The sequence below is a fragment of the Malaclemys terrapin genome, chromosome 5 (assembly GCF_027887155.1).
Source record: "Malaclemys terrapin pileata isolate rMalTer1 chromosome 5, rMalTer1.hap1, whole genome shotgun sequence".
Classification (NCBI taxonomy): domain Eukaryota; kingdom Metazoa; phylum Chordata; order Testudines; family Emydidae; genus Malaclemys; species Malaclemys terrapin.
In genome coordinates, this window is record NC_071509.1 from 77,952,420 (window position 1) to 77,965,265 (window position 12,846).

At 39.4% G+C, this 12,846-nt stretch overlaps 1 protein-coding gene across 2 annotated transcripts in view; it reads left to right on the forward strand.

The window, feature by feature from the left end:
• Positions 1-12,846, forward strand: part of FSTL5 (follistatin like 5) — a 561,350-nt gene that overhangs the window by 494,232 nt on the left and 54,272 nt on the right. For both annotated transcript variants that reach the window (XM_054031073.1, XM_054031074.1), the window contains 2 exons: positions 7,533-7,640; positions 11,944-12,068. In XM_054031073.1, the coding sequence (XP_053887048.1) occupies positions 7,533-7,640; positions 11,944-12,068 (233 nt within the window). The remainder of the gene's footprint in view (positions 1-7,532; positions 7,641-11,943; positions 12,069-12,846) is intronic.

The following is a 12,846-nucleotide window of genomic DNA, read 5'->3' on the forward strand; positions in this document are numbered from 1 at the left end:
ATATTGTTATTACAATTCACACCAAACATTACTTACACTGAAAGTAATTAATGAACACTTCCCCCCCCCCAATTTGTTTACTTTGTGTATTTGACAGCAGTTCGTGTTTAGTCACTTTCACCTTTCCCCTGAATATAGAGAGTTAGCCAGGGAGAAACTAACTGAAAAGACCTTTAGAAACATAAGTACATTAAAAATATTTTAATATACTATTTAAAGGGTGCTCCATAAGAAAATGATTTTTTAAAATTTGTCAATTAAAAATAGTATATATTTTAGATGTTGTTATAGTCCGTATATACAGACATTCAAGATGCTACGTGTTAGGTTCTATGCTGTGCCTCTTAAACACAGTGTAACCCACACACCTCCTAGGTATGGTGTTCTTTCGCATCTAGTGGCATGGAGACCACTTAGAGAGCAATTAATGAGCCTACTAACAGCCTTAGCTAACAGCCAGTTGGCTTTTAGCTCATGTGGTAGAGGTTCATGCATTAAGCTTTAGAGGTCCCCACTTCAATCCTGGCTTCAGACGACCAGGGTCTGTCAGCGTTACAAGTGGGGGCTTGTCCAGGATTTCATCTGGGAAGTCTCTGAAGCTTGGGTTACGCTTCCGCATCTAGGGGAAGTATGTAACCCACAGACCTCCTGGGTGTGATGGTCTGTCCCACTTAGAGAGCAATTAATGAGTCTGCTCTAGAGCCTTATTTAACAGCCAGTTGGCTTTTAGTTCATGCAGTAAAGGCTCATGCTTTAAGCTCCAAGAGTCCCCGGTTCGATCCTGCCTGCCTACGACCAGGGTCTGTCGGCAATGCAAGAGCACAAAATTCCACAGCTCGAAGAGTGAAGCTCAAGGTGACTTTAAGCCATCTTTCTGTCCTCTCAATTCTCGGCTGCTAGAAAGGTAGGGAGGCCCCCCAAATGACTTTGACAACCCTGGGGTGCTTCTTAAATTATGGCAACCTGTGTTCTCCATTTGGATCAAGAGCTCCTCAGGCCCTTTTATGCTTCCACAGAAAGGTCCTAGCAGAGGTGAAAATCCATCCCAATTGCTCCATGGTTTGCAGTTTTGATTTGTTAACAAGGCCGTGTGAAATTTTTCTATAGGCTCAGTTCTGGTGACATTACTCACATGCACAGTCATACTGATGTCAATAACCCAGTAGTCCTTACTCATGTGAATCCTCCCATTTAAGTCAATCAAGATGAGGATTCATATAAGTAAGGACTACAAGACTGAGCACTGTGGTCCTGATCTTGCCCCATTTGAACTCTGTGGAAACTTTATCATTAATGTTAATGGCAGCAGGATCAGGCCCTCTATCACCAGCTACATAGGATGCTCAAATATAAAAATATGCATGGAGAATAATAGAATAAGCTTTACAATGTCTCCAAAATATGAAGAGGTTACTTGTTGTAAACTCTCGTGTTTACAGTTCATAACAAGGCAGATCAAATTTACAAAAGGCACAGTTTCAATAGAACTCCTTTTCCTCTTAGTTCAATTTGTTTAATACCTCCACAAAGACATTATTCGCCGTTTTTCATTTTTAATCCCAAGATTATATACAGTGGAATATTTATTATACCATACAGTCTTTCTGACTGTTGGCATCTGACCAAGAAAATTAGCTTTACTTTGTTTCCAGCTGCAACACAGGTCAACCAATTACAGGCATTCGGTTTGGAATTGTCAACAGTCTTTTGCCAGCAAAGAAGTTTTCTAATTACTGTCCATTTAAGAACATGTAGAATCATCTTTAAACTTATTTTAAAAGTAGAGCTCTGCACTTTCTAAAATAAATTTAACTCTATTGCAAGCATCTATGAATCCAGTTCATGAATAAGCCTAATAACTTGTTAACAATTCAGCTGTCATCCTCAGAAAAAAAGGCAATTATTTCAATGTGAGGGTTTCTTATACCACAGTGCATGTTCTCATTCAAATTGCAATCACATACTGTTTATAATGTCTACAAGATTCTGTGTAACATTATGTAATGCTCATGCATAGCACATGCTTTTTAACAATATATACATTTGATTTTAATAGCACTTTAGGATTCTAACAAAAATATGCAAATACATCCAAAGTTTTTAACTTGAGGTATAAATCATTCTAATTACTTGTTTTTAAAATTATCTTTCTGTCATCATAAAATGCAATGGAATACATCGTTAAACTATCCTAAATTAAAAACAACAACAAAGGCCTTCTTCTGGAGCCCACTCTGTCTTCCCCTGCAAGAGTTCCCAGTGCTGAGGGAGGAAGAAGATTGTGGCTGGGGAACAGAGCTACCCTGTTCTGCACCAGGGATTAAGACATCCCCTTAATATGGGAGGCACAAGCCACCTCCCACCAGTCCAGGCTGACCCTACTGCCAGTGCGAGGATGACTTCCCCAGAAAATCTAAGTTTTTGCACAAGAAAAACTGAATATCAAGGAAAATTACTATTATGAAACTGAGATATATTTTTATCAAGCAAAATATCAAAGGATAATACTGCTGAACAATAACTTGGGGAACGACAGAGGTGGCTTTTGTCCAGGAATATAAGCCTCAGTCTTAATAGTACAAGGCGATTTATATTAGTGAAATAAATGCATTTTCCCCCAATAAACTTGAAAATACTTAATTCAGACAAATATAAATATAAGATAGTCCTCAAAGGTGTTATAGGAAGTCAGATAATAGGGCTAAGAATATCTGTTGGACTAGAGGAATTAAGTGAAAAGCAGCCTGTCTCTCTATTTAAGTGATTGAATAGAGCTTCTTCCGAGCTCAACTGGCTTTCCTGCACATGGGATATGCTTAGGCAATCACTACGAAAATACCATGGGACTTGCCTCATATGAGTGATTGCTGTTAACCATGCACATACTTAAAATATATAGCTTGACAGCAACCTGAAAAGTCTGCAAATGTTTAAGTAGAGAAAAAAAAAAGTCCATAAAAAGTTTCTACACGTAGTACAAGAAATACTTTGCTCAGCATTGCTGGTATTACCGCAGAAACAGTCCTGTTCTCCTTATCTTTTAATAAGACATCTGCTTTCACCTCCCCACCTTTTTTCCCCCTAAGCACTAGTAATTTTTTCTTTCCCCTTAAGTTAGGTCTATAAATATATACTTTAAAATGGAGTGAAAGGGGAGTTTAACGTCTTACGCATGTCAGTTGTTCGAAAAGTATTTATTTCTGTTATTCATATGAGTACAATTTCCTAGCACAGGAAATTGCAAAAAGTCAAAGTTTCTTGGAAAATATAATAATAAGCTGTTTGTTCAGCTGCTTCTTAATAGATAGCCTCCTTCGTAAGTAACTAAGGTAAAATCTAAAAAAACCTGTCTCCTCTGTATATAAATAAGGTCATACCTCCTAAAATAGAGTCCACATGGCTCAGTGGGTTAAAGACTTGATTGGACCTGATTCTGAGGGTAAAAGTGGGGTGAGTGCAAGCAGGAGGAATGCAGGTAGTACCTCCTCTTCCTGGGCTCGCTGTCTCCCATTGGCTAGCAAGAGGGAGACAGGACCTGCTTGATGCACTCCTCCCTCATTAATTTAAACCCTTATCTGTTGTTGCTAGGTTTTTTTGGGGGGGGGGGAGGGAGGGAGTTTCAATCCTCTTGTTCCATTTCTAGCTGTCCTCTCTTTTAGTAATCTGTTACTTAAATACTGAGCATAATTATTGTCAAGTTGATTATCACTTAAACTCTAATTCCTCAAGATGAAACGCCATAAAACTGGTGTGGAGAAAGTAAGTAAATAAAGAAGTGTTATTTAATCCTTCTCATAACACAAGAACTAGGGCGGTCACCAAATGAAATTAATAGGCAGCAGGTTTAAAACAAACAAAAGCAAGTATTTTTTTCACACAATGCACAGTCAACCTGTGGAACACCTTGCCAGAAGATGTTGTGAATGCCAAGACTATAACAGGGTTAAAAAAAGAACTAGATAAGATCATGGAGGATAGGCCCATTAATGGCTATTAGCCCAGATGGGCAGAGATAGTGTCCCTAGTCTCTGTTTGCCAGAAGCTGGGAATGGGTGAGAGGGGGTGGATCCAGGGCCGGCTTTAGCAAGAGCGGAGCCCGATTCCTGGGGGAGGGGCTTGCTGCAAGCCCCGCCCCCAGGACCCGAGCCGCGCCGCGGGGGGGACGGGGACGGGGGGACCCGACCCGAGCTGCGCCGCGGGGGGGACGGGGACGGGGGGACCCGACCCGAGCCGCGCCGTGGGGGGGACGGGGACGGGGGGACCCGCGCCGCGGGAGGGACGGGGACGGGGGGACCCGAGCCACGCCGCAGAAGCCGCGCCGGGGGGGGGGGGGGGACCCGAGTCGCAGGGACCGGGCCGGAGCCGCTGGGGCCTGCGGGAACGGGCCGCGCCTCCCTGGAGCACTTCTCCCGCCCCCACCCCCACCCCAGCTTACCTCGTGCTGCTGGCCCGCCCCTGCTTCCTCTCAGACTTCCCGCGAATCTCTGATTCGCGGGAAGCAGGGGAGGGGGCGGGGCGTGCAGGGGAGGGGAGGAGGGGGAAGTGAGCTGGGGGCGGGGCGGACAGCTGCAGCGCGGGGCCCTCTTGGCGCGGGGCCCAATTCAGCCGAATCGGCTGAATCGGCCTAAAGCCGGCCCTGGGTGGATCACTTGATGATTACCTGTTCTGTTCATTCCCTTTGGGGCACCTGGCATTGGCCACTGTCAGAAGACAGGATACTGGGCTAGATGGACCTTTGGTCTGACCCAGTATGGCCATTCTTATGTTCTTATATCTGCTTTTCAAAATTGAGTTTTCAGACATGCAAAAAGAAAAGTACAGGAGTACTTATGGCACCTTAGAGACTAACACATTTATTAGAGCATAAGCTTTCGTGGACTACAGCCCACTGCATCCGAATAAGTGGGCTGTAGTCCACGAAAGCTTATGCTCTAATAAATTTGTTAGTCTCTAAGGTGCCACAAGTACTCCTGTTCTTTTTGTGGATACAGACTAACACGGCTGCTACTCTGAAAAAAAAAAAAGTGTTCTTGTCAGGATCAAAAGTGGGGGAAACAGAGAGAGGCATGGATTCAATAATGAAGAAATCTATCAAGTTTCTAAAGTGAAGAAACTCTAAGTCACTAAAATCAATTTTTCATGTTTTGTGCAAACTTTTATGCTGCCGAGTTCTGGTTTTTCCTATCTAAATTTTATCTCTTATTTTGCTTCATTCATTTATTGTCCTTTTAATTTCCGTGGTGATTTTGTTTGGGCTGAACTTTTTCTAGCTGGTGTTATTTATTTATTTATTTGATAAAAAATGACAGTAAAGGAATAAATGTAGAGGCACACTTGAGAGAATTTGGTTCTAAGATGCATTTTTTAGGGAAATATATATATGTGAAAATAAATAGTGAAGATGAGATGACCGATCCTATGTTGAATGTTCTGGGTTACAAATGGTTATTGCAAACAAGCACATGCTTAACTTTAAGCACAAATGATCCCTTTGACTTTAGTTGCAATATTCACATGCATAAAATTAAGTATCTGCAGGATATGGGCCTTAAACAAATCTTTAGGGCGGTGATTCCCTTCTGTGTTTGTGCTATGTCTGGCACAATGGGGATTAGGATTGGGAATTTGGGGCATTACCAAAAGGGAAGAAATGGAATCATTCATGTGTAATCATAAATATTTGTCATTTAGACCTTTCCTTTGAAGTAGCTAAATGGAAATTTGAGGCAAATTAAATAGTACAGCAGTTTAGCTATTGTTTTAGACAGTAAGTAGCTTAACTCAACAGTACTCTAAAAGTTTTATAAAGTGTGAATGACTTTTTACAGGGGTTATCTTGCGGCTCAAAAAAGAGAGCTAGTAAACAACTGGCTTCATTTTGTGTGTTCAAAAGGGAAACCACGTTCTGCTTAGCAGCAGAGGCTTGTTCTGAGACCTCAGGAGTACTGTTAAGTATCATCTGCAGTTTCATCCAGCCATTAGTGCATTATCTTGAGGATCGACATCATTAGTTTAAATTAGGTTCACTTAATTAGCCAGCTGGTACTCTCCTTGACAAACTGATAAACAAGCTGTGCTTTACAGTTCCATAATGGCAAGACCAAAAAACAGAGTGCCACGTGTTATTTTTTCTACTGTAATGGCCAAAATAGAAAAATTATCCCTACAGTTGTTTTACTTCACTTATAATACAATGTGTCACTTAATCAAATGCTCTGTTGTCCTCCACTTACAAAGTCCTCAGATATGTTCTCAGCTGTGTGATTTTGTTAACAAGCCATTTCCAAGAAAGGAAAGAAGAACATGCAAATACCTAAAAGAATGCTAGCTAGATTAAAGCTAATGCAGGTATGCCTTCCTGAACTGCAATCACATCTTTGATTGCTGTGTACATGTACCCTATATGACCTCAAAAGTATAAAATATAGATTGCTTGCTTTTGAGGCTAGCTCTCTTATCTTCCCTTTTTGAAGATGGGCTCCAAGCCTCTTCTGGGGTCTCATTGCATATGATGCCACATAGTAGTTTTAATCAAATTGAAAAGTCAGAGCTGCCAAAAATGTAGCTAGAATATTTCACCCACCCACATAGTTTCCCCACAAATACCCCAGAACCAATATTGTCCCATCCAATTAAGAACATTTTATATAGTGAAATAAGATTTTTCACTCTGAATAAGAGAAGGCAAGTGTTACCTACTTTTGACAATTCTGCCTCTATTGTAAATACTGTTAAGGGTTGGTGAGATGTTCTACTGAATGTATTTTGTAAAAATACAAAAATATCAAAATATGAAATTCAACTAATTTAAAAACAAAAGTAGTATTGATCTGTAGCAGAAGCACCCAATTAGGTAGAATAGGAACATTTTTGTGGCAGTCATTTCTTTCAAGTTTAGTAAATTAAATACCAACCATTAACAAATGTTGACTGACTAATAAAAGTATTAATTAATACACAATACTATACAAACTGTTTCCTTATTAATGGTGGCCTTGTCATTTTAGTAATCCAGCTAGGAAAGAAATGTGCCTGCTGTTTTAAGCTCTGAAATTAGTAGGGGGATTTTTCAAACTTTAATATACAACTCGAGAGAAATGCAAAATTTGTAGTGAGATACATTATCAAAATGCCCTTCCCTTTTCAATGTCCAGTAAAAAGTCTTACCCATATTCATTAAGTGTTATATACAATGTGGTAAGGAGGTTAAATAAACATTTGGCTGACTTACCACTTTTGTCTTGAGCTTCTTTGTAGCTCCAGTATAGTATACAGTCAGATGCTGAATGAACATATATCTCTGTCTCGTTGTGCAAATAATGAACAAAGATGACTATTTAAGCAGAAGTACAGTAGCTTCAAATTAATCAGAGACCTGCTTCAACAATTGGCAGCCTGATTTTTATATGTGGTCTTATGGCATCTGGAAGATCTCATTCAGTCATAATTTCTTGTATTATTCTATTGTTTTATTTTTCTCTTCTGAAATCAAAAAGAGATTGATAGATTATTTCTACTTTTTTACACTATAGGCAGTAAGCACAGACCCTGTTCCAGTGAAACTACATTATGACAAATCACATGATCAGGTATGGGTGCTCAGCTGGGGAAACATGGAGAAGAATTCACCGACATTGCAGGTCAGTATACTTTGTGAATCTTTGCAGTAATGCTAATACTCAAGCTTAACAAATGTCAGTGGGTAGTGCAGGCCTTGCTAGAGCCCTAGGCTTAAAGTATGAACTAAAGAACGACTGTGAACCAAAGCAGGCCTTGTCAGAATAGTGACACTAGGTATCAGCTAACTAAGTAAGCATGTCCCTGATCTGAGAGAATGATATAGGAACACACAGAGTGCTCAACTAAGTAGGTAAACAAATTCCTAAGAAGGTGGTACAGGAAACCACAGACATCCTGTAAAGATAAGGATGGGATGACAGGATAATGGATGAGGATGTTTTGTATGAACTACAAAGTACAAAGGTGGTAACAACATACAGAATGTAATATATAACTTGTTTGTATCAATGTATAAAAAGGGAGTGGAAGGAGAGATGTCTTCATAATGGCTAGTGGAGAACACTGTTGATTGATCCGGTACCTTGTCACGGGGATGCATGTGTTAGTGTTCCTATGACCCATTGGACAGGGTGCTAGCACAGCGTTTTGCTGACAATAAACCTGGCCAAGCCTTCACAACCGAACCAAGCCTGTGATCTTTCTTTGAGTAACATTGAGGTCTGCTGAATCAACAAACTACACTCACTGCTGATGCAGAATACACACAAGCTCCAGAACAACAGTACCAGCAGCCCTAGCAATGCTAACAACATGTTGGTGGCAGATTCATGTCCTGGCATTTCACCATCTAGAGACCTGGGTTCCAAATTTATAGGTCATAAATTTGGGACCTGATTCAGCTAAGCACGTAAGCCCTTATATATGTCCATCCCTGTTCAGGACAGCATTTAAGCAAATGTATAATGTCCTGAATAAGGATGCTTTCCACCATGTTGAGCCTTGATGGGCTCAACATATGCTGGGAGGATACTTGCTTGCATGACAAAATAGCAAATATAGAGTTTGATCATGTCGGGTGCGGAGGATCTTGAATGGTCACTGACATCACTGGGAGTCTAGAAGGTTCATCACCTCCCAAGAAGAACTCAGCATCTCTCAAAATTGAGCACAAAGAATGGAAGAAACTAGTCAAGAAAAGAAAAATAGAGCTAAAATATTTGGTTTATGTGTTGTTGTTGTTGTTGTTTTTTTTTTTTTAATATTATATTGAAACTAAGACATTTAAACAGAATGGTGTTGGGGAAGACAGTTTTCATTGTATGCCCAGATTCGTTTTTCACTGGGAATACTTTTTCATTCCGCAAATAAAAATTACATGGAAACAGTATTTAGTTCCAAAATTATTAAATTATATGGAAACCTGACAATCTGCTTAATCACAACATTTTGTGTGTCTTCCTTTAAATATAATTTTAATAATCTCAGCAATGGTGATAAAGTGAACTACCTGAAAATAATTCAGATAACCGGTGAATTTGTTTATTGAAGGTTGTTTTCATCATATTCATTTCTAAAGGAGTGATTCTACTGAATTGATAATGGCAGTGGGACACAGGCAGCTACAAAACATGCTATTCTTGTAAACTATCTTTTGAATGTAGACTGTATGTGTTGCTACTATGACTGTATGTCTAGTTGGAGCATTCAGTGGATTTTAAGCATGTTGATCTGCTACCTAGATGTAGCATTACTAAACTGCGTTTCAGTAAAATTATGTGGGCTTTATGGAAATGTGGGCCAGATAACAAAAACCCATAATGTGAACTTTTTTTGGAAATAAAAGAATAAATAGCTTCACTTTTACAATGTTTGTGAGCATGTGGAAATCTAAGTACAGTCACTGGAGAGCAATTTAAAAAATACATTTCAACAGTTATACTTATTTTTTTATTTTTTCATACTCTTTTCTACTTCTATTTAAAACAACATCATGACAATTTGGTAATATCCTGCTCTACCTGACATTTTTGTACTATAATTTCAGGGTACTTCATTTTATCTTTTCCTTTCTTACTGCTTTACAGAATCTTCCCCCATACATCCTCTTTTTTGCTGTATAAAGATTAAGGCCAAGATTTTTTTTTAAAAATGAGTGCCTAAACTGAGGCTTCTAAATTCATGTTTAGGCACCTAAGCAAGTGGGGTGGTTTTCAGTGGGAACTACTGGATACACATTTTGAAAATCTGGCCCTTTAATTTAGATGCCCCATTGTGGATTCAGCAGTTTGATTTCAGGCACACATTTAAAAAAAATCTTGGTCTTGACCTTGGCCTAAGAAAACTATACTAGACTAAAAGGTAAGCATGAGGGTTGTTGTACTAATTTAGATGGAATGTATGGGCCTGTGACAGAGTGAGAGTAGCCTTAGGCTGACTCACCAGGCTGGGCATTTCCTAAGCATCTCCACATGGGGCAAATTAGGGAGATAATTAGTTAAGGACTGAATGATTAACCAGTTAACAAGGTGCCTCAGCTCATCAGCTGAGGACAGCTAAAAGAGAGAGAGGAAGAGGGGAATGCTGGAAGAAAGAAACCTAGGATCTCAGGGAGGTGTGATCTCTCTCCTCTCTCACACTGTGCCTAGACAGAATGTAAGAACCTCAAGCAGTGGGGTACCTGTTCTTTTATATTCACACTGTAAATAGAGCACTGGGTGTTGAACTTGCCATGAGTTCTATGTTCATGAAGACCATTGGCAGTAAGGGCAGAGTGAGGGAATCCTGCCGTGGGCCCAGAAAGTAAAAGGTGTTAGACAACCCTGTGCAACATTAAAAGGTGTTAAAGAAGGTTTGCAAAAAGAACAGGAGTACTTGTGGCATCTTAGAGACTAACAAATTTATTAGAGCATAAGCATGCATATGCATCCGAAGAAGTGGGCTGTAGTCCGCGAAAGCTTATGCTCTAATAAATTTGTTAGTCTCTAAGGTGCCACAAGTACTCCTGTTCTTTTTGCGGATACAGACTAACACGGCTGCTACTCTAAAAGAAGGTTTGGTACACAGAGACCTTAGCCTGCTTAGTACCATAGCAAAAACAACATTCAACATCTTGTTAACCTTTTATTAATGATGCAGAAAAAAGGAAAAACAGTTAAAGCATTTGAGGCTTTTATTAAGTGAGGCTTTTATTTTAATAATGTCCCGTGTTCCTTTCCTTTAGCTGGAGAGAGTTTGAGAAGGGGGGGAAAACATCTTGTTTGACAGTCTCTTAGATGGTATTAAAGATAGTAGTAACTGTCCTCTTTGGAAAAAAAGAAATTAGTTGAGATGGTCTGGAGCTTTAGAGGCTGCTGCTGTTAAAGACTAATCCTGTTTCCTAAAAAGATAAAACAAGGCAAACACACAAAAAGGGAAGAGAAAAGAATAGCAAAGATAAAAAATGCTGTTTGTCTTTGATGTTGATTTTCACTTGGAATCTTACTGCTGGAAAAACACAGGCACAGCCACTCTGAGACATGGCAAATTTGTACCAGCATCAGGCAGTAGGGCATTGCTTTCAGCTGTCTTTTTGGTAACAGACTCACAGCAAGGAAATAAGGTTAGCAAGGAAAAGAACACATAGGGAGTGTGAGGAAGAAAGCCAAAGTCTCACATTCCAGAACTGGCAGAGGTGGTGGTATCTTCTGGTTTCCTCTCTGGCCTGGTCTGATCAGGCTATCTCTCCAGGATTGGAAGGAAGATAGGGGTAGCAGCCATGATGGTGAAGTAGCCAGTTATTTTCCAAAGTCTCTTTAACTACCCCAAAAGGAAGTGAAGGGTGGAGTAGCCGTCATCATTTTGTCCACCAATTAGGCCTAATTTCCAACACATCCATTTTAGTTCATTAATTTCTGATCCTTAATTTCTCTTGTTTTCCAGTCACAATTTTAACACAGTCCTTGAATTATATTAGTAGGTCTTTTTTGTTTGTATTAATTCAGTCTTTGTGTTTTATTTTGCACCTTTTCCCATCAACATTTATTGTTGTTTGTTACAGTAACATTTAATAATTTTTACACACTTACAGTTGAGCTCACAATTAGGATAAATGTGTAAACCCAATCATTACAACAGGATTAAAGCCTGGACACACAAGGATTCTCCAAAATCTGTAATACCAGTCAGTTTTACTCCATTGTCTTTGAACTGCTCTTTATCAGCATAGCCAAAGATTAATTCAAACAGGAGTTGAGTAAAAAGGCAATTGATGGACTATTACCATTTATTAAATTTGACTTGCATATAATAGCATTCCTGTGGTGACAATGATGGAGTTCAGGGGGAGGTGTCTTTAAACCTGCTTATTATTTTGAATCAAACTGCATTAATTCAAACTAATTGTTGGATTAATTAAAGCATGTAATACTATTTTTATTACTCTAGGTAATAACACAGGCCAGTGGGAGTGTTTCTCACCACACAATCCATACTCAGCCAGTGGGAAAACAGTTTGATAGAGTGGATGACTTTTTCATTCCAACTACAACCCTTATCATCACCCATATTAGGTAAGTTCCATATGAATCATAATATTTTGTAATTAACTTTCAAATGAACCATGACATCTCATGTATTGTTTGAAAAAAACCCAGGATGTTAAAATGTATTACTGTGTTATAAAGTTATTCTATATGGGCCCACTTCAGAGGGAGTTCTGCTGAGTAAAGACTAAGTATGTCAGACTTTGGCCATGTACCAGCTTATTTCTTCCTGATCTTGTCATGTATTGAAAACTTCCACTGATGTCAGTAAGGGCTCCACACATGGAATAATGTTGGGATTGAGTGTTCTCTGGTTATTTGATTTATTTATGGAGTCTGGATGCTTCCTTGAATGAAGGTCACAGATACCAGTTTGTTAGTTTTGCTATCCATTGCGCACATACTTGGAAGTCCCATTGACAATACAGAATTGTGCCCCAGGTGTCTTGGTAACCAAAGAGCATCTTTTCTGACATAGACTACATTAGATGTAACCAATTGCTTTCTTGATTGTGCCCTCACAAATGAATGTGCATCAATTCTTGTATAGTGAGTTTCCTGCTGTTTCTTCATGACAAAAAGTACATCTCTTAGAGGTTTTAGTGGGAGTTTATTATAATCTGTGCTGGAAGAGGTGCTATATTTCATGGACGTTAGCTGTTTCTCTCAAGGAGTGTAACAATCCACTAGTTGAACCACTGGAGCCTGTAAATTCCATGAACTGTGCTTATTTGTCCCACAGACTATATAAACTCTGCCTGTAATATGAATATTCCAGGTATGGGAGAAAGTGGCCAACTGGATT